This window comes from Hippoglossus hippoglossus, chromosome 11 (genome assembly GCF_009819705.1).
Source record: "Hippoglossus hippoglossus isolate fHipHip1 chromosome 11, fHipHip1.pri, whole genome shotgun sequence".
In the NCBI taxonomy this organism is placed as follows: Eukaryota; Metazoa; Chordata; class Actinopteri; order Pleuronectiformes; family Pleuronectidae; genus Hippoglossus; species Hippoglossus hippoglossus.
The window spans coordinates 5,194,039-5,216,218 of record NC_047161.1 but is presented as its reverse complement, the minus strand read 5'-3'; the positions used below and the strand labels follow the sequence as shown (position 1 = coordinate 5,216,218).

Genomic DNA, 22,180 nt, shown 5'->3' with positions numbered 1-22,180 from the left:
GTTCAGTGTTTATTCCCCCCTGCTGAATATTTCCACAGTCAAGTTCTCTCAGGGTTACTGCCATCCACAATATAGAGCAGGTAAGAGACACGGACACTTCACCAGGCCTTTGTCGGACACTGTTTACAGGGTCTATGCACAGAACGAGAGGGAGAACAAGCACAAAAACACACGCGTGGTTGTGTAAACTGTGTCACCCTCCTCTGGTTGTTGAAGTAGAGTCTGTGAAGAGATAATGAGGAGGAGAAAGGGAAGGAGAGGTGTAGAGTAGCAGTCTCATTACCCAAAGTCCTTAGTTGGGCAGAACCAGACTCAGCAGTGCACCACAAGAGGACTCATGGGAGAAAAACACACATTAAAGTGCTACGCTGAAGGAGCTAACATGCCACAGACAAACCAAAAGACTATGGATTATATTGTAACTGTAAGAGTTGGGGTTTTGCTTTGGGAGTTCCCTAAAAACTATCAACCGCAAGGCAATGGCATCGTTGTGTTTAAATGCTTTGAGGAAACCACAGCCAAGCGAATGTTGGATTCTGGGTAGATTGCTGGTTGGCTGGGGCTCGGCTTTTGGCATGGGAGAGGGGAGTAAAGGGACGTGTGAGGGGAGTGTAGGAGTTGTAGCGTGAGAGGTCTGGTGGAGGTTTGGCTGCGAAGGTCACAAATGCCTGGAGATGAGACTCCTGCAATGGAAACTATTGGTCGGACTCCAGGAATCTGAGAGGAGTTGTCGAGGAAACTGCGAGTCAGAACACTTGGGAGCTTCTCAGGAGTGGCCGGGAAGAAAAGAAGGCATGGGTACTTTTCCAGATCAAGACTCCGAGGGCAGAGAGCGAAGGTGTGTGGAGGCGGAGAGCTGTGCTCGGTCCAGGAAGAAGTCTGGGGTTCACACACTGGGAAGATGTTGGCGAGGTGGTGGGCGGCTGCGTCCTTTTGCAACTGGATATCCTGCTCCGTCAGGCTACGGTGAAGATGGAGTGCACTCCAGAGAGGCTGCAAAAAATAAAAGACAAAAGATTGGAAGAAGTTAATGAGAAAATAATCGAAACAAGGGTTGGGGTGGCGTGTGAGGCAAAGGGGGGGGGAGATCGAGGAAGAGGCTGAGAAAAACTCACGAATGTCCAGAAAGAGAAAAATATGAGGAAAACAGAAGAAGAAGAAGAAGAAGAAAGTGAAGCGACAAGCGAGAAGAGGATGGGGGGAGGGGGGAGGGGGGCAAAACGAAACTGAGAGGAAATTAAGAAGTTGAGATCAAACAGCAAAAAAAAAAAAAAAAGAGAGAAAAGGCCGAGATAACAAGCATGGGCACAGTGAGGCATAAAAATGGATCAGGGGGATGGAATTAGAAAAATAGAAGAGAGAGGAGGGAGATAAGAGAGACAGGATAAAAGAGAGAGAGAGAGAGAGAGAGAGAGAGAGAGAGAGAGAGAGAGAGAGAGAGAGAGAGAGAGGGCATGGAGGAATAAAAAGAGAGGAGACATAATTATGAAATGGCACAAGAAAATCAATGCAGTGGGCATCGTTGTGGTGCAGGCGCCGTACAAAGGAAGGTGGAGAGCAGCAGTGTGTCCATCACACACAGACACACACACACACACACACACACACAGACACACACACACACACACACACACACACACACACACACACACACACTTCAGATCTAGAGTGAAGACAAGGAGGATGAGTCAGGCGGATGAAGCGGAGAGGGAGACAAGTGACATTTAGAGCTCAGTCGGAGCATGTGATGACAAGGCACAAAGATACATGCCAGCCCACAACAGCTTGTGTGTGTGTGTGTGTGTGTGTGTGTGTGTGTGTGTGTGTGTGTGTGTGTGTGTGTGTGTGTGTGTGGATGCAGAGCTCGGTGTGAGGAAACAGATTTGCGATTTCATACATTTTTCCTTTTTCACCAGTGGCAGCTGAAGCTTGGGGCGGCGAGCCAACACAGAGCTGTTAACATTTTTAAAACTCCAGGCGATAGTAACAGAAGTGCAGTGGGAAAAAGTCTGCAGTGGTTGAAGTGGGACGACTTTAACTTCACCCACTTCTTTAAATGAAACCATGTGGGGAATTTAAAGGGAAAGATTACTCATCTCTTACTAACAACAAGTCATAGACATCGGAAATGTGACATCGGGGCTCCAACTGCTGTTTGTCTATGAGGTCGCTGGGAACCTCGAGTTTTATCTTTAACCAGGAAAATATGTCATTTATCCACCAGTACGACGAATGGAGGCGTTTCCTGATCAGACAGCTGAATTGACAACATCCTGAAAATAAAGATGGATGACATGACAGCTCCCCAAAAGGGAAGCCATAGCATCTCGATCTCCGCCTGGTGGCTGACTGCAGTATAGGTCATAAACCACACCTCCTCCATGTTAGGAAATGGGACATAGAGCAAACTAAAACGGCAAAGTACACGTCAAATAATTGTATTTGACATTGATGCATGTTCATTAGTTTTTTTATGCTATAAAAACTTTATGATTCACAGCTGAGACTGGCTCCTGATTGGTCGAGCATGTGCATCATCAGGAGTTTTACCATGGCTCCATCCCCTGATCGATGCTGCACAGGCAGAGTTTATAGAGTCTATGACTGACAGGATGACATCACTTTTGTTCCTTCCAAAGCCGTAATAAATAAATGCACTTTATTAAATGGGAACGCAATACAAGTTGGGTCAGGTTTATGGAAACAGGGTTTTGGTCAGGTTGCTGGAGTGAAGCAACACTAAACAATAAATATAATAATATAATTAATACCATTTTGGCAGAGGTTTGGGGTTCTTCGTTGTCATGGTTGCAATAAATAACAAACAGTTAAGGTTCTGAAGGGATTGTGGTCGAGTTAATAAAATATTCGGGCCAACCGTTGAAATGACAAACGATTTATTGTGTTACAATTAAAATGTTGTGTTTCTTCACCTTTCCACACAACTTACTCCTTTGCTCCACTCGTAATAATAAGGTTGTAAAAAAGGCTCTTTCACTCCAACTGTAAGATAAAGGTAGCGGAGTAAATTACAGGTTTTCCCTCAAGTATGAAATAATATATATAATATAAAAAAGAGAAGTAAATACTAACGCAAGTGCTTTGAAATTGTTCAAATGACAGCGCAACACACACACACACACACATAACCAACCATGCAATAGTCATCATTATTATTGACAAACAAACACTGCATGCAACCACCATGTCAGCCCGCCCACACACACACACACACACACACTTGACTGTATTAGTGCCTCAGCTTATCTGTGTAGTGGGACCACACACCACAAAAGGCTGAAATTCATTACAGTCGTAGGAGGGCCCTGACAAGCTGTCAGCATGTTTGAAAGATTCTTCAAATCCCCCTCCTCGCCCCGTCTTCAGAGAATGGTGAGAATACTCAGCACACACACACACATACACACACACACACACACACAGAGTTCGAGCTGCTATGCTTGTGAGGACACTGCATTGACATCCATTAACTGTAGACGACCTGAACCAAACCCTAACCAGGATGTTTTGCCTCTTTAGAACCAGGCTTTGGTTCCTATGAGGAGAACTGGTCCAGACAAGGTTGGTGTGCACAAGGTCCTGATGAGGTAAAAAAAAAGAAAAGAAAACACACACACACACACACACACACACACACACACACACACACACACACACACACACACACACACACACACACACACACACAGACATAAACACACGGGAATGTCTTCTGGTCGACATCTTAATTTCAAGGATAGTTAGCATACAGACACAAAAGGCTACATTATTTACACTGTCACACAAACACAGAAAACTCTGTTCTGAATCTTAATTTCATGGGTTGTTTACATCGACTCTGCATCTCACACACACACACACACACACACACACACACACACACACACACACACACACACACACACACACACACACGAAAACACATTATTCTGAGTTAGTGGTGAATAGAGAGCAGACCCAGAGGTGCAGTTCAATGACACACTCTACAATTTATGTCAGTGTTGGTACGCTTGCCTTGGCTGCCAGTACACACACACACACACACACACAGACACACACACACACACACACACAAACACACTCTGCATTTCAATATATGGACTATTCTGCTGTTCCAGTTAAGATTACATCGATAGAAAAACCTTTTCCGATGATCAAAAGGATCATTGTTCTCATAAAACTATGTGAAACAATAAAACCCTCGATGCTTTCACTGCCTTTACGAGAACATATTTTCCAGTCTGGTTGAACTGTTAAATAGCAGCGTAAGAAAAAAAAAAAAAAAAAAGTGATCATCCTTCAGCCAGAACTGTTTCACTCCTCAAGGACAGAAAAGGGCAAATTGCTCTGGAAAAATCTTTTCTTTAACATAATTACTATAATCTGCCAAACCCAAATTAAACAGAGCAGCATGTGAATGCCTCCCTGACATGAGTGCGGAGTGTGTGCGCGCCCCGGCATCTGACGGGGAATTACAATTTCAGCATGTTTCTGTGGTGTGTAATTGCGTGTCTGTGTGTGAGAACGAGAGGCAAAGAGCACTCGGTTTGTCTCCAGTTATTAAACCAACCAATTACAAAGCCCATTCATCAAGTTTACGTCCCAAACAAAGGGAGAGTTGATCTATTATTAATGCACTGTTCCGCAGTGTAATTCACACACAGATTTCGGTCTCGTACCCATACACTTACACATGAATGCTTGCACGCACATCACACATACGCACCGAGAGATCCGGCCGCTGCAGCCGGCAGTAGCTCACCCTCCGGTGCCACCAGTGCAAATGATGAATGCGATATGCTATTATTAACAGATGAGCAGCTTCTCCGTGACAGCCAGTCAAACGTCTGGATCATCAAAATCTCTCTCTGCTGGTTTCATCTCTCTCTCGTTTCCCCCCTTTCTCTCTCTCTTTGGCTCTAACTCATTCATTTGTAATCAGCCCTGTCTTGCTTGTTTAATCTGAGCACACCTCAGTGTGCAGCCGCATCTTCTATCTGTCCGTTGAGCGCCATGTCTCCTGCTGAAAATGTGAACGAGGACATAATTGCACTGATTCTGTCCATCCAGCTTCAAGCACATTGGTTCTATCAGCTGGATTCAGGCTTTACCAGGTTCTGCTTCTCTTTGCGACAGACGGGATAATAAAGTTGGAAGGTTATGTGAGGGACATTGGACATTTCATGGTATTTCTTGACAACAACACATCACACACTGTTGTGTATTCAAGGGAAACCAGTAAAGGCCACTCAACGTAAATGCTACTGCTGGAAATGAGAAGAAATAATGATCAAGACATTGTGATCTGATCAGTTACCTAATTAGTTTGTGGCTGGAAAATACTTAGGTGGTAATGAGTCCTTCGTCCAGTCCTTCATTATGAAAGGAAAAGCCTGGACAACGAGGAGAGCGTCTCTGAGCTTCAGTCGGCTGCGTCAAAGCTCAACCTGATGAGCCTCAACACCACATAACTAGAAAATGCCACAAAATAGATGATCGAGACTCAAATTAACTCGGCCAACACTTGTGTAGCGGCGGCTCTCAAACTTTGCAGCTTGTGACCCTTTAAAATGAAGCATGTGACTTCTTATCAAAGGTCACGGCCTTCGTGTGCACGTGAGTCGTGAGCGGTTCAAAGGAAGATTGATTTTTTCCCTTTCAGAGTTTTTTTTTTCTATCTGAGGGACTTTCACAGGCCCAGAGAGGTAAAAGTCGCTCATCACACACTCTCGCCTGGTTCAATAATTACTTTTCTGAAAGCCCCACACTCTCACACAAGTACAGTCAACACTATTTGCTTTGGTCTGGACTGCTCTGACCTTACCTACAGACCATAATAAAACAGGGCCACAAGGTAAACTCTGTGGCTCTTACGGCAGAATGCTTGTTATTGATCTGTGCATCGATTAATGTTAAGTCTGCTGTTTTGTCAAAGGATTCCAGCAGAAGGTGTGGACGCAGAGACGGAGAGGCCAGCGACTCCAGCTGCATCACATCTGCCACCGGCAACGATGATTCATCTCAGTGCAAGTTCAGAGAAGAGCCATAAGATACATATAAGCACATCCATGCCCATATATATTCATGTATGTAGAGTTTAGAGCCTCTGTGGAGCCCAGATAAGGTTTTAGAGCCTCGTCTCCCTGCGTGTGTTCAAAATAGGTCATCTTCTACTGCGACTGGGAGCGAGCACGCCTGCTTCTGCTCCTGCCCTGATTTTCAACAACATAAACAACCGATGGGAAGTTCTTCCCCTCTCCCTCCATCTTTTAAAGTAGAGCTCCCTCGTCAGCGCATAACCCAGAGAGGTTAAGTAAATAAGTCTATTTTATGCAGGGGGAAGAGACACAGGGATGCTCGCTCTCAAAGTGCTCGGTATTTTGGTATTCTAGCTTGTGTCAAGTTGGATTTGTTTGGTACGGTGCCTTTTTTCCAGTGCCACCTGCCAACACATGCACACACACACACACACACACACACACACACACACACACACACACACACACACACACACACACACACACACACACACACACACACACACACACACACACACACACATTTTGCCTCCACCAAGCTTCAGCTTCCTTTAGTTGCTCAGCAGGGGACTGTCAAACTGAGCTCGGTAGCATTTCTTTACTGTGCTGCTCTATCATGCAGGATATCTCTCCTGACACAGAGCTGTCACCGCCTTCAGGGCTCAAACATGACGATGCAAAGGAGCAAAAAGTGGAACAGTGAAAACAAGCTCTTCACTTATTTTCCGGGGCATGTATGCTGATGTCTTCATGCATCTATGTTTACGTGCACGTTTGTGTAGGTGGAAGCAGGGTGGTGGTGTGTGTGTGTGTGGGGCCATTTGCCAAAAATATACGAAGGTTAAAGGAAACATATTGTGCTCCCTCTCGGGTGTTACGTAGTTTTTTCGTAAAAGTTTAAGTAAAAGTTTTAAAACGCCCAACGTCTGCGGCAAAGGGAGCTGCTCTGCTCCTGAAGCGTCTCCTCCGTAGTTCGGCCAATACGTCCACCTGAGGACATACTTACATGATGCACAACTAGCTGATAGTCTGGTAGCTGGAGGTGGTTGACCAATCACAGCAGAGTGGGTCAGCTGGCCAATCAGAGCACACTGCGCTTTATCAGTGGGGGGGCCTTAAAGAGACAGGAGCTAAAACCAAGCATTTCAGACAGAGGATGAAAAGAGGAGCTGCAGCAATGGACAGTGTGAGGACAGTGGTGTTTTCTTTAAAAAACATTAGAGCAGAATATGTTTCCTTTAAGATATTTAGATAAATATATAATATAATATATAGATAAGATATTAACCGTTTCTCTCTCACTTCCTTGTCCTTGCTTCCAACTCTGTCTGGTAGCGCAACAGCTTATGTAATAGCACTTTAAATCATTCGAGGGCTGTAATTGACAAAGACTCTTCACGTATTTCTTCTCCATTCTTTTCTTTTGTTCACAGTAAATCAAATATATTCATTACTTTAAGCTTCATTCCTGATTGTGATGCCTTAAGCTGGATCGTGGTGTTCAACAGGAGAGAACAATTACATGATGTTAGCGGTGCCACGATCCAGAGGCTTATGCAACTTCATCAGTGGTTAGTGGTTTAAAAACACGAGGATTTCATCATGATGAATCACAAGGAAAAGACTTGATATTTGCTTTTTTATTGCAGCTCCTGAAATCCTGACTTTTGTCTGAATCTGGTCAAATTGTGCAAAACAATGAGGTCTAAAACTTAGGGTAGGAACAGGTCAGGTTTTTGGGGAAATTACACTTTTTATGTACGGACTAAACAAGGTAATTCACTAAAACACTCCAATTTCCTGCTATCGTAAACACCACATGCACATTGAGAATATAATCAGCAGATTAATCGTTTTATTAAACATTAGCTGCAGCCTGAGATAGCGCAGTATAACATTACATACATCAGATTGAAGATTGTATCTGTGTTGCCTAACCCCAGGCTGCAGTTTGAGGATCTGGTTTATTTTCATTTCCTCGTGCGTATTACACATTTTACACCTGGTAAGACAGATTCAGACGGACGAGAAACAGAAGAAAAAATAAAGAAGTGGTCGCGTTGAGAGAGAGAAAACTATGAACTACGCTCGGCTCTCAGCTTCTCGATGACACTGATAAATACCTGAGGAATGGGACACAGTCGAGAGCTTGGCTCTGCCGTCATTAACCTTGTAAAACCTCAACCTGTGCTGGTGATTAACGACACCACATTATGTGCTATTAAACAGCAGCAGAGGAGGGGCGCCTGTCCCCCCCACCCACCCCCCCACCAACATCAGCACAGCAACACCAGAGGATTCTGCAGCTGGTTTCAGACATAAACTGTGGGAAATGTCAGGAGAACGGGGTTCCGAACGTTTCCTGAAGTTTGCCTCTTCACACATGAAGTACGCAGCGGGAGTCAGACGCGTTAACAACCACAGGAACTTGTCCGGAACATTCAGGCGAGGAGCGGAGCCTGGAGGAGGCAGGACATGACGTAAACATTCGCTGAGGAAATCATTTCTTTCTGTTTCCAGCACATCAACACAACGATTCGATTTTAACACCAAAAGTTCTTGAATCTTGAAGATTGAAGACTGAAGATTTGTATTCTTTTGGTTTGTTTTCAGGGTTAGAGTTAGAGAGTGGCGTCTGGGTAGAGTCTCCAAATCATAATAAAATCACAATTTGCCTCAAAGGGCTTAACAATCTGTACAAAGTGATGTCCTCCGTCCTTAACCCTCGACTGGATGAGGAGAAAACTTCAAATAAAAACATTTAACGGGTAAAAAAACCACAGAAACCTCAGAGCGTCACGAGGGATCAGAAGTGCAATAGATTGACGAGTGCAGCAGAGAACATCAAGAAGAATAAAACACTGGCGTCTGTCTTCATAAGCAAACGCTCTCGAATCTCTTCTTTTCAAACTGACGTCTTCTTTTTCATCCTGAGATAATAGTCTGTTTTTTCCCCCCAGTTTTGCATCAGACGCTTGTTAGAGACGTCATCAACACGTCATCAACACGTCATCAACACGTCAACTCGCTCACTGGGAATTTTCCAGACATTTTCCTGCTGTATTCTCACATCCAGAAATCTTACTCGTGGGACTTGCAGAAAAAGGTTCTGAGAGATGTGCGGAGCGACCGACTCGGACGTTTGCGTCCTCGCACACAGGAACTTCAGTGCACGTCTGAAAGCAGCTTCGGAGTAACCATCTCCCACAGGAACCACAGCGAGTATAAAACATTCAGGCCTCAGCTTCTACACATCAGCTGAGACAGGTTTGTTGGCAGGTTGCAGAATGACCCAGCGAGCCCTAATATCCTCTGACTGCTGCTTCTTCTTCGCGTGACGCGTACATGTTTCCCCTCCCTCTCTTGTTCAGAGGTCTCTTATTGGTTTTTTTTCTCCCCCCTTTAACAATAGATTCAGTGGAGTCCCCGTCGAGGGCTCGGCGATAAGCAAAATAGTCCGATGCAGAAAGGAGGCTTTTACCATATGAAAGGCGACGGAGACAAGAAAGGGAGAAACGAAGGGAGAAATGGGAAACGGATAAAGCGAGAGAAGATAGAGGTGCTGTGATGGGGCGTGGAGGATATGAGTGTGTGTGTGTGTGAGAGAGGGAGGGAGAGAGGGGGAGCCGGGCGGGCGGCAGAGGAAGATAAAGGCAGAGCTGTATTCTCTGATGTGGCCTCTGTGTGTCGGCTCTTCGCAGCTCCTGCTCCGAGGATTACTGCATTTACACTTCAGCTTAAAAATAGCCCCTGTGATAATTTATTTAGCTGGAGCACGCCATCCGGCATTGTGTACCCAGAGAATAGAATTATGTGTCTCTATGAGATTCTTCCCTCTCTCTCCTCTCTCCCTCCCGATATCTCAGCTATGATATTTTTCTCTCTTTTCACATTTTCCTCCTCTTACTCTCCAATTCCCTAAGAAACGCATACTCTCTCTGGAAATCACAAATAAACACAGTGTCTGTGTTTACCTGCACAAACCTCTCCACGGGATGTGTTCCTGTCAGAGTGTTGATGCTAATTCTGATTACACGAGCGTCTATTAACCTTTTGACCCACCGGCGTGAATTAAAACAGGAAAAAACAGCATTTTAAACAGAAATTCCTGAGATATTCTTTTGTAAGTTTTGACTGATGTTGTCATAAATCTAGACATTTTTGAGTTTCCGATTGGCCAGACAGGAAATAACAAATCACAACATCATCGTGCAATAGTCACCAGCTTAATAGAGAAAACCACTTGTACTCATCTGGGGCCAGTTACATTAACCTCAGAGGAGGATTACGACTAATACCACGCACGCACGCACGCACGCACGCACGCACGCGCACGCACACACGCACACGCACACACACACACACACACACACACACACTTCATCATAAAACAGCTCATATGAATGGTTCTCTAATAAATCTCTATAATTGTTAAAGTGGCTGCAGTGCATGAGCTTAATTTCCACTCAAATCAAAAGCAACCTACGATTCTGTTTGGTTGGTTTTTCGAGGCATAAGAATCTTGAAGAATCAGGAAATGTAATTAATTAAATTCATAATTAATTCATTTAAATGGCACATGGAAAAATTACAACCATTCAGTGAAATTAACAAAAAACGCGAAAACTAAATGCACAATATTAATAACAAAAATCAGTTAGACATATTTATTTAACAGTTTTTTAATGTTTTATGAAACCTGGTTAACTGTAGAAAAAGCCTGAAGTATGTGTGAGTGTTCCTCCTTTATAAATAAAATACCTGAACTCAACATTATCCACAATTTCTCAATGTCAGTGTTTGTTCAACCACCTTCTTCAAACCACGTTTTCATATTTCGATATGTCGTTTTCCATGGAACGTGACCAAAGCCACCAGACATGAGTGAAATCACCATTTCCACGAAGCTCCTGATTCTAGGGCAATCTCCTCAACCAATGACATACTGTTGAAGTGAGGAAACCAAGCCAATTACCATACTACTACCCAATTTGCCCTTGGGATATTCCCGCTGAGTGTTTCGTTGAGCGCACTCGAAGGAAACCATCTCCCTCAAGTCTCTCAGCTGATGCAGCAGCCGATCAGGACTCGAACAGGGCACGTTCAAAGTCAACAGCACTTACACATAAGATATGAGGGGCCTTCAAAGAGCGGAGCGGGAGAATCGCTTGGTTGCTGTTTTGGATCGGGAGAAGTGCCTCGGCGGCCGAGGTTAAAGGGGATCATCAGTCTTCGTGGGACGGCGAATCTCATTTTCCAACAGAAATGTGATGACTCGACAACCGGGAGGACAGCAGTGATGTAAACGCCGGGATCTGGGGGGAAGTGAGGGAATCAGGGAAAAGGAAATCGCAACGTCTTCCACTCAGCGCCTTCGCTTCTCTGTGTCCATCGCTCCGTCTCATCTTTCTCGTCTCATCTCTCACGACGGAAACCCCTCGGAGCTGTTGGTGACTGATGATGACCTCGCATTGCGGCGCGGCTCAGACACACCGACAACTCCGGTTTCCTTCGGTTCGTGGTGTGGTCTTATTTTTTCTCTCCTTTCTCCTTATACGTCAACTGTGAGCGGTTCTGTGGTGAGCCGGCGGCACTGCACGTATTTCAAACTCTCAACTCTCAAAGTCAGAGGAAGAGGACGTGTCGAGACGCTTTGACGAGACTTTTCATGATTTCGTAGCCGATATATACGTTTTAAGAAGATATAAAGATGGCGACATGGATATAGTGAAGACATTTTGTCCATCTTTCATGTCTCTACCAATTACAGTTGCAAATATATCAAATCAATATATTTCCATGTGCAATTCTTTACATTACATTGTTATTTTTACATTTTCTTAATTTTATATTGCATGTTAACTTATATATTACGTTTTTATTCTTCGCATCTTCTTCTATAAAACACACAATTTCCCTGTTGTGGGATTAATAAAGAAGAAAATCTCTTATCTCAAACCTTTGCTCTTATGTTTTTTTTCAAGGATAAATAAAAAACGAACTTCTCTCTCGCTCTGGAGCCTCACGCTCACTTTGGTGTGTGGAGAAATGCAAAGCTTGACAGGTCAAAATAAGCTATTTTATTCATCATAGCGCAGCACACACCCGTCATGGAGGCAGTTTGGACTGCAGCTCTACACAAGCCTTAGAAGATTGTTTTCTTTTTTAAGCCTGCGGAAATTTTGGGAGGAAAGTAAACAAAATCGAAAGGAGGATGGGTGTTGGCTTCTCATGAGGAAAAGCTAAAAAAAAAAAATAGACAACGGACTCTGGAGCTACCAAAGCTGCTTAATTACAGTCGGACAACAAGTCCATACTTTTCTGTTTTTTTTAACCCGTCATCCAATAACAATCATCGTGCTCAGAAACCTGCACATCGAGTTTGATGCAGTTTATTTTTCTTTTTGTCTCTTTGTAAGGACAATCTTTCCTCTTTCTTCATGAAAACAGAAAAAGAAAACATTGGCTCCGTCCAATCCTGAGAAGTCAGAGGACAATTTCATCTTCTGATCAAGGGGTACTGCAAATTGAAAAGTAGAAAACTAATTTCTGTGATCCAGTTGATCCCCGAACCGGGGATGGCCACTGGTACAGATGCGGAAAACGAAACAAATAGAACCTGTTCTTAAAACCTTTGTGTAAACATGATTGACGTGAGGTCGTAAAGGCGACAATTTAAAAACATTTGAAAAGATCTTAACTCAATGAAAGACTCATTTTAAACTAATGCACTAAATCATTTTCATAACTACAGCGTTCTGGTGCAGTCGAAGAATAAACTACAGGCAAGGGCAAAAAAAGTCCAGAAGCATCACTGACTCCGCAGCTTCTTTAAAGTGAATTTGGCAGTTTATCCATTTTATTATTTAATGTGAAAACCTACACAGTTGCTTGAAGTGTTATTTTTACACAACAATAAAATGACTCGTGTGAAATAATCATAAGCAAACTGCAGCAAAAACAAAACCCGAGAAGGCTTCTTTGTGTTTTCCCCAATTTCCATTTAATCCGACTCATGCGTCCCCTTTGTTCCCTGAAGGCACCATCGCCACTGATGGAATCATTATCCTCTTTCACACAGTGACAACTTAAAGACGCGGCTTTCAGCATCTGGAACGCTGTAACCAGAGGGTTCACTATTAAAAACATACATTTCTGCCTCAGTCCAACCAATGGAAGAGATGAAGAGATGAAGCCATCGTCCTTTTCTCCGGGGAGACGTGTTTACTGGAATCTGGGTTGGAAGTGCAACACAGCAACAAAACCAATCACCTGCTGAAAACTTTTGGACACACTTTAACTCCCCTCGAGCGGCTCAGAGATTTCAGGGTTGAGACTAATTTGATTGTCTGTTAATTAAATAAGAAATCAAGCACACGAGTTCCAGTGCACGGAGGCTAGCAGTGGTTATTGGAGAGCAGAGGAGCTCTGGTGTAAAGAGACACTATCTGCATGTGTTCGGCCGTGGGGGTGTGAGGGATCCTCTTCTCTGAGGCTGATCATCTAACTTCTTCTTTTCTGGTAATCGGAGAGCAGAACATGTTGACACCACACAGTGTTTGGAGCCACCTCAATGGATATTTAAAGTAGGAACAATGCAGAAACACAGTGATAGTAATTACACAAATAAGCTACATTGAGCTTTTAAGCTCCTGAAGACCAATTAAACTACTGAAATCACTCAGTTTAGAAATTCCCATTACTCACAGTGTTGTTTTGACATTTTAACAACGCACACGCTTCTCACAGAGCAAGAAAGCTGAGGAAGTGAATCTGCAGCTTTAAGTGGCCCCTTTTTCACGAGAACGCAAATGTCCGACTCAGCTTCGGACTGGGATTTATACGTCATGTCCAAGTTGCCGCCCCTCATCCGAACGAGATTTTCCTGTTGTTGTGAACACGTGTGACCCGGAACAATCTCCTGTTGTGTTCTCGACAAGTTCCGGAGTTCATGTCTGAAAACAGCTCATAGTATTTATTTGCCAATTTCAAGATGTTCAAACTCATTGGTGGTAAAAAAATCTCATTTATTCTGGGGCTTAATGGAAGTTCTGACCTCGGATGAACCGCCCCGTCTGTGATGTTCCCTGCTTTTCTGTTGGCCGTTTTGTGCAGAGTACATTTCAGCGTCTACCCGCTCCAGCTTATCTCCAGAACGTCTGCTTGAGCTATTCCATAGATTTCCCACAATGCATCTGAACAGCCCCCCAGAGAACAGGAGTGAACCTGTTGCATTCAATTTGTGTGGGAGTAGAGAGCAATACAAGATAATGATGGCAACGGCGTAGTACCAGCAATGGAGCAAATATCTCCAGGCAAACAAAAAATAAAAAAGAGAGAGAGCATTATTTCCTTTATACTCAACAGACGTGATGTTTGGCTGAATCGCCACGAGACACGTTGTCTGCTCTCGGCGTTTTTCTTGAGGAATTCTCTCGGCAAAATAAGCTGCATCTTCAAAAACCTACAAAGATGCACTAATCAATATTTTCCAGCTACAGTTTGTGGAATGAAGTAAAGTAATGACCCCCCCCCCCCCCAAAAAAAAAATCACCACTTGACTGAAGTTACCCTCGGCTTTCAGGAGTGATTTGGAATCAACAGAATCAAGTTATCTCACTGCTCTAATCAGGATTCCTCCTATCAGCAGCATTCACAGGTTTCACAAACAACTACTACCACTGCACCATCCAGCTGCTAAACACACTCTGCTATAGACACACACATACACACACACACACACACACACACACACACACACACACACACACACACACACACACACAAAATATTATATATCCTATCAATTTCATATATGTACACACACCCTACATAAACATACGCACCCGTACACATACAGGAGATGTATGAACGTTCCTCTCTCTAAACCTTTAATCTCTTATCTTATCTATAACTGATATCTTATTTAAATATTTACGTGAACAAGTGTAGTGGATTCATGTATTTTAGATACATATCAATATAAGAAAACCATTAATTTAACAGTGTTTCCCAGTGATGACACATTTCATGAAGGCTCTAATGGTTTGAATCGCTTCTTTCGACAATCAGCACAAGGGGAAAGAATTTGTGTAACATTAGGAACAGAACCTGTGGGAATTTGTGTGTCTTCCAAAGCACCTGAGGGTTTTCAGTGTTATCTCTAACATGTGTAAAGGCAGCGAACAGTCATCATGTGCTGACACTGAGGATCTTCCCATCAGTCCCTCTCACCTGATCCTGTATTCCGTGTGTGCCGCCTGCCGCTGCTCGATCTGTAGCTTTAAACGCGTATTTACCGGCTGGGGGTCTGAATACATGACGAGGCGCCCCGGATTCCCAGCGGGGCCGTGCCTGCCACAGCTACACCACATCACCCTTGAGCTAGACACCTTAACCTTAACGCGGCACACAGCCGAGCACGCAGCGCATCACGCCGGCTGTGTGTAAGTGGATTTAATGGTAGCGTCAGGGTGTGTGGGTCCCAGTGGATACAGATGGGGCATCTGCAGGCAATGGAGGAGCCATATGATGAATATTAATCATCATATGTGCTGCAGATCTGGGGAGAAACTGTAGTAAAGTATTACCTGGGGAGAATCTACTATATACATTCATTAACCATCTCTACTGCAATATCTACTACTACTACTACTACAGGGTGTGGAGTCCCTGCATGCCTTCCAGTCAATGCACGGCTGTAAGAGAGGGATGTGTGGGTACATGTGTTCAAATTACACACACATGTGACATGCATGTGACAATACTTTAGCGCCGCTCTCTGGTGTGCGTCTTTGCGCGGCGCCCTCGTCTCTCTCGAAAACACCCGTTCCGGCGTGGACCTGTAGGTGTGTCACACGTCTGGGTCAACAGCCACTTGGAAACGCAGAGGGAGGTTAACGTGAAGCAGATAGAGTATCTGCTTCACTGCTCGCAAGCACCGGCGTTGTTTGCCCGACGCATTAGACACACAGTCGGCGAACGCCGCTCGCTGAAGGAGCGGCAGCAACGTATCCATTTGCAGGTTCGTTTTCTTTCCCCCACCCGACATCAGACACACTCGAAATGTGATTTGTTTGGATTGGCTGATGCTTGCAGAACCTCAATATTGGGAGAGACTCTTGTAATCAAGCTCCCTTCTTTCTTTCTTTTTCTTTTTTGGTCAAATCAGAGAGCAGTTTCCTCCTGAATCGTAATTTCTTCATCCTGCCGCTTCCCTCAGGTTTCAGAGTGTGAGACACGTCAAGCTGCTCGAAGGAGAAGTGGAGGAACGAGACGGGACGGAGAGAAACGTTTGGGATCAGTAACCTGACCACGAATTCTGACTTAAAAATGTTCCACTAAACTATTAATAGTTAAATAGTATCAACAGTAAAAGCTTCTGATTCTATCAATACTTTCATTTGTTGTCCATTCGTTCAATTAGACTACAACTCTCCTACACGTGTAAGATCTTGAGTCAGAGATTCACTCGTCCAGTTGTTTATCATTCGGGCAAATAACTGGGATGTAGATAGATACAGCCAAGTATACATTAGATTTAATTAGCAATACAAGTCACTGTGTCTACGCTGCAACACAGTTCACGATGTGTGAGAGTCACTTTGTCTGCAGTCAGCGGAAGCGGAAGTCGTCCTCTGCAGACGGAAGCAGGACAGTGAGTATTAACTGTAACATGAGGACACTACACACTGAAGAACAAGTGGAATAGATTTGATATTCATCTGTTCTCCATGAGTCAGGTACAGGCCTGCTATGTAAAAAGATAACTGCACTCAAGTTGTTTGGTGCAGTCGACTGGTGGAGGAGTAAATTTGATTTCTTTTGCCAAAGCGCTCGAATGACATCCGTTATTATTTCAAACCATCTCTTTGGGAAGTGGAGCCGAGGATCGGGGGGAACATTTGCACAGACGATGACTAATCGTCAAAGGCCTTCTTCGCACACGCCCTTCAAATAAACATGTCACCTGCTTTCACCGCCCACTTGACACTGAGCAATAACACAGTGAGAGACATCTGTCATGTTACTGGATGCAAGCGCTGCCTCCCAGCCAATCGGGAGGGAGAAGACGAGCGCCACAGGAAGTGCTGAGGGATACGGGGCTGACCTCTTTAAACACGACATGAAGCTTCGGATGTTGCAGAAAGCTTTTTGTTCACAGCCGAAAAAACACAAAGCGTCCCAAGAAACCGCTCGTCTTTATTTCACTGCACCGAACGTTGCAAGAGCAGCAAAATTATCCCTGGTAGCGTTTTCCTGTCTTGAATGTTAATGCAGTAAAATGTCAGGTGTGAGATCTCGCAGTCGTACAGGAGATTACCTACCGTGGACACTTAAATTATACAGAGTGTTTGTCCAAGATGGAGGAGGAAGAAATGGTGCAGATCACGTAACGTAACAACTACGGTTAGCCGCTGGAAATGCCAACACCGCTATCTCGGTAAGAACGTTTCACTCACAATCATTTTCACAGTAGCGCTCCAAATGCTCCAAGTGTTAAAGCACCACAGACTACAACTAACCCAAAGAACATAACAAAATAAAAAAGTGGCAAAGACCTGCCTGAACGTCAGTGAGCGAATGGTGAAGAGAACAAATATCAGGATCACCTACCCCACCTTTAACGTTTACCCTGCGATACATGGTTCAAGTTAAACCATCAGAACACCAAAGAAGTAAAGAGTGTCAAAGGAAAGTGTTTCACCGTCTAATTTGAGTATGTTTCTGCATTTTGATGCAGTACAAACCACACCCCTGTAGTATTCCATGTAAAACAAGCGCTGAATAATTTACAAGTGCTATTTGACCCAGGGTTGTGGAGAGCGGTAGCTCTATCAAATGGATCGGATGAAATTCAGGTGCGCTGAATATGATCCAGTCCTCTACTGAAGGGCTATTATATATCCTTCTGTTAACAACCACGGCTTCTCCACGTGTGCGAGGGCGAGTCGGCGGGAAGATGACTAAAGTACTGAGGGAAATGCAAATCCAATTCTTTTCAAGCACCCGCTGTATGATAATTGCTCTCTCTACAATAAATGAGATGATTTCAGAAAACCTGAGGCTGCTTAATTGCCAACCTGAAGAGAAAGATAACTACGGCGGCCAAGAGCACAAGTGTACGAGGAGATGGAAATGAATCTGGTTACCGATGAAATGGTTACTTTAGTTTATTAGCGTGCACTTTGAGGAATTAACACACAGTTTCTGATTAACACATCCAAAATTAACATTAGCATTCATTTGACGATATGTTTCTAAGAATATTTACTCTCTTTTTTAAATCTGTTTTGTTTTCCTCCAGCGTCTGAGGGAAACATCTGGATGTTCAGAAGCTAAATAACCAACAATGGCTGCTGCTGGAAACATATTGACAAACAATTTACCAACTACCAGTAGATGTTAGCAGGTGTTAGCATTAATCACCCTGTAGAACTAAGTTGAAACCATTGGTAATAATTCTCTCTGGCAAAGTAACTACAAGCAAATCCTGAATGAAGTTATATGTAGTAATTTGACCAACTGTTACAAATTAGAAAACACTCTAATACCAGTTTATTTAGTATTTCTTCATCTTTTGGGAATTGAGATAGAAAAATAGAAAACCTTGCTGTAAAACCATTTTAATAAACATATCTGAAATACAAAAATCCATGAACACACAGCATGTTTCTCCCTTTAAAAAATTCCACTAGGATGAGGAAAATCAGTACAAGTTAAATTAACCACATCATTTTAATTGTCGGTTGTGGAATTTTAATTTAATTCAAAAAGCATAAACACACCAACCTAATTAGAATGTTAGAAGGCGTTTTAATGATTACACCTTGTTATTTGCATATTTAATCACAGGCCGCTGACGAAATTGTGACATTTTTCGTTTAAAAACAAGTCCTATGTTTATAAATTCATGCAGCTCTCAATGTGCACGTGTGACTTTGTATGTTTGTGTCATCAGCCCATTAAAAAAGTGCGACTGTGTGTGTGTGTGTGTGTGTGTGTGTGTGACTTGCAGCCATGAGGCAGTGTATCAAAAGCAGCGAGCTAACCATGTTCGCTCGAATGCCTCTTTAAATGAATCATCTGTCTCCCTGAGAGAGCACAAGGCACTTAAGAAAAAAAATCTACTTGACCTGCTCTAAAGCGCGGACAGAAGTAAAGACAATTGTGCGCCGTTAAAAACAAAAGGATTTCATTCTTCATTACTGCTGGAGGAGAAAATGAGTTTGTCTTCACGGATCAGTGGTCGCGAGGCGAGCAGGTAGAGCGCGCACGCCACCTTGCACCTCACTCTCCCTGACAGCCAAATAACCGGGACATAAATCAAACCAAATAACACGCCGATCCTACACAGCACAAGGCCGGCGCTGGCGAGCTAACTGTGATTCAGCCTGTTAGTCAGTTAGAGGGAGTTGATGGACAAATAAGCATTACAGCCCTCGCCTCCTTATCTCCTTGTTCTGTTGAAGTGACTGCACTCCTGTGATTGATGGCTGAATGCGGGCCTTAATTTGCAGGAGGTGAAAAGACGGGAGCTACAATGCCTGACAAAACAGGAACAAAGGCGGAGGAGGAGATGTACTGTACGTCGACAGGAGACAGGAGGCAAATGGAGATGTGGAGATCCATTGTTAATCCTCGGAGGAGATGGGCTGACATTTGTTGGAGCAGCCGAACACTGATGTCTGGTTGAATGCTGCAACACATACATGGTCAGGGGCGTAACAACGGAGTAATTGCTGGGGGCCTTGAGCTGAGAAGGCGCGGGGGGGGGGGGCCTTCCGAAGAACGGCTGATTACGTTAATCCACAGCCACGACAAAACTGTGAGAAGCCCCTTGAACTATATGATTGGCCATCAACGGGAAACTGCAACGACGCCGCGGTTGGAAACCTTCTAACGAGGCCCCACGCCAATTACTTTCTGACAAGAGCTTCGTATTTTTAGACGTACGGTTGAAGACTAGAACTAAATGTTGTGGTGGAGGTTTGCACTTAAAATGTGGTCCTTTATTTCTACTTATGTGCACTTTGCTTATAATTTTGAAAGTCAAAAATCGTTTTTGTTAGATGTAGGACCTCCCAAAGCCCCAACAGCTGAGTCATGCACTGGGTGAAGCCTAGTCTGCTGCAAGGATTTGTTTTATTGTGAAAGTGTCCGAGTCCACCTTTGACCTCTGCACTTCTGCTCAAATATTGCGCAGGACTCATTTCCCTGAAACATTCCTGTGGCGTCCTTCCAATGCAAAGTTACTGATTTCTAGCATTTTAGAGTTTGACAGAAGCAGCTTGAGCAAAGCTTCGATTCAAGGCTGACCCATAAGGCTCAGAGGCTTCGGGGCTTAGTTCACTGCCATCGTAAATCGCTGCCGAAATCTGCATTCTGTCTTTTGTTATTCACAAATGTGCCTGTGCTATAGATACTGGTCAACGTATCTGCATTCTCGACTCTTAAAGTGGAGACACAGTTTTGGTGAGTGAGCTTATATAAAAGTTCACGTATAGTGTGTTTCCACAGAAGAATAGAAAAGCTTAGAAGAGTAGTTTTGTTTTTTTGTGCTTTCTATTATCTCCGGAGGCATTTCTTGGGGCTTTTCCCTGCCGCGAATGAAACAACTGTCACTGCTCGGAGAGATAAAGGTCTTAAAACTCCTAAACTGGAGAAATGAAGTTGTCAGAGGAGACTGCTATCCTTATAGCTCCCAGCTCAATATCATCTGTGCCATCTCCTCCTCCGTCCCCTCCTAACTATCCTCAAATTCTGTTTGCACTGTCTCTCTTTCCCCTTTTTCAAAATACTCAATGTTTCCCTAAACTCTCAACGCTCTAGTTATATCAACATCTTATTTTCTCCTCCTCTCTCCGCGGCTTCTTTTTTTCCCCCTGAAGCTTCCCCCTTCACCCCCCTGGGGTCTGCAGAGTATTTAAGACGAGTCTCTGGCAGGTAATTACTGCCACAGCCTTAAGATCTTAATCAAGGTGTAGCCGTGGTAGAATCCCAGTCCTCTGTTGACTGTTTAAGGATCATTTATGGCGCATTTCTCTCCGCGGCGCTGCAGAGTCGCCTGAGAACACTTGTACGATAATGCACACAAATTTGTGGGGGGTGCCTCTTTTTTGTGCAGACGGGCACAGGTCTTCAACAAATACACCCACTAGATTGTGCTCTCTGCTCCAACCCTCAATTACAGAAGCAGCCACTTCAGGCAATTTGGAAGCAGCCGAGATAAACTAAGGTGTTTCCATCATCAAAACGCCGCTGCACTCGCAGGGGAGAGCGGCAGAGAGGAAATTAGTGTCGTTCGTCACATGTCAAGATTAAGAAGCGCTGACTTGAGTAAACTTCAGCTGATGGAGCCCGTCTTCGGGTTTACTTGCGGCGCGCCATCATGCGCCAAGAGGTGAAGTGGGGGATTCCTCAGTGAGTGTGTGGAAAGGGAAAAGCAACGGGGTTTGGTTTGTTGTACGTGACGGCTCAGCAGCAGTTAGCATCTTCTCTGTGCATCAGCGTGGAGAAGTCGACAAACTGTTCCATGTTCGGCTGCACATCACCTGAATCTCACTGCAGACGAAAAGCACACCTCAACAACTTGCTGTGAAATGTTTTCTGCTTAGTTGCAAAGTATGAGGCAGTTATTTAAATCGAGCTTGATTGAACATTGAATTCGGAAAAATCCCCGTGCATCGCTCCATGCAACATTTTCTACATTATTTTATCTTTACTGTCAGTTTCTCCTCATTCACGCTCCGTAGTGCGAATTGTTGAGCAACAACAGGTTTTGGCCACTTTGTGGAAACAACAACAACGACTTAATAGGTGATATTAGCAAATAGTCAACTATATTTATAACCCATACAAAACAACATTATCTTCCTTTTTTATGTCTAACAATGTGAATTTGTCAACTAGCTGCTAACTTTGTGTCTGAAGCGTTATCGTACCCTTTCTGTCTGTCTTTTGTTTGCTTGTGAGCAAGATTACAAAAAAACTCCTGAATGGATTTCCACAAAACTTGATGGGACATTGGCAAAGAGAGAAACCATTTCATTTTGGTGCAGGTCCGAATAAAAGTGTGCATCCATCAGTGTTTTTTAACATTGTGTGATATAAGGCGTGTT

The 22,180-nt window shown here is 43.9% G+C and overlaps 2 protein-coding genes across 3 annotated transcripts in view; both read right to left on the bottom strand.

The window, feature by feature from the left end:
• Positions 1–22,180, bottom strand: part of LOC117770083 (double-strand-break repair protein rad21 homolog A-like) — a 951,093-nt gene that overhangs the window by 200,657 nt on the left and 728,256 nt on the right. The gene's annotated exons all lie outside the window — the stretch shown is intronic.
• Positions 160–22,180, bottom strand: part of samd12 (sterile alpha motif domain containing 12) — an 88,564-nt gene continuing 66,543 nt past the window's right edge. The window contains exons 5-6 of one of the 2 annotated variants that reach the window (XR_004615346.1): positions 855–993; positions 160–773 (exon numbers count right to left, since the gene is read on the bottom strand). Coding sequence is in view for 1 of the 2 variants with exons in the window: in XM_034599144.1 (XP_034455035.1) it covers positions 962–993 (32 nt within the window). In the remaining variant the exon portion in view is untranslated. Of the gene's footprint in view, positions 994–22,180 lie in introns of both variants that reach the window. The other variant, XM_034599144.1, reaches the window with a different exon arrangement.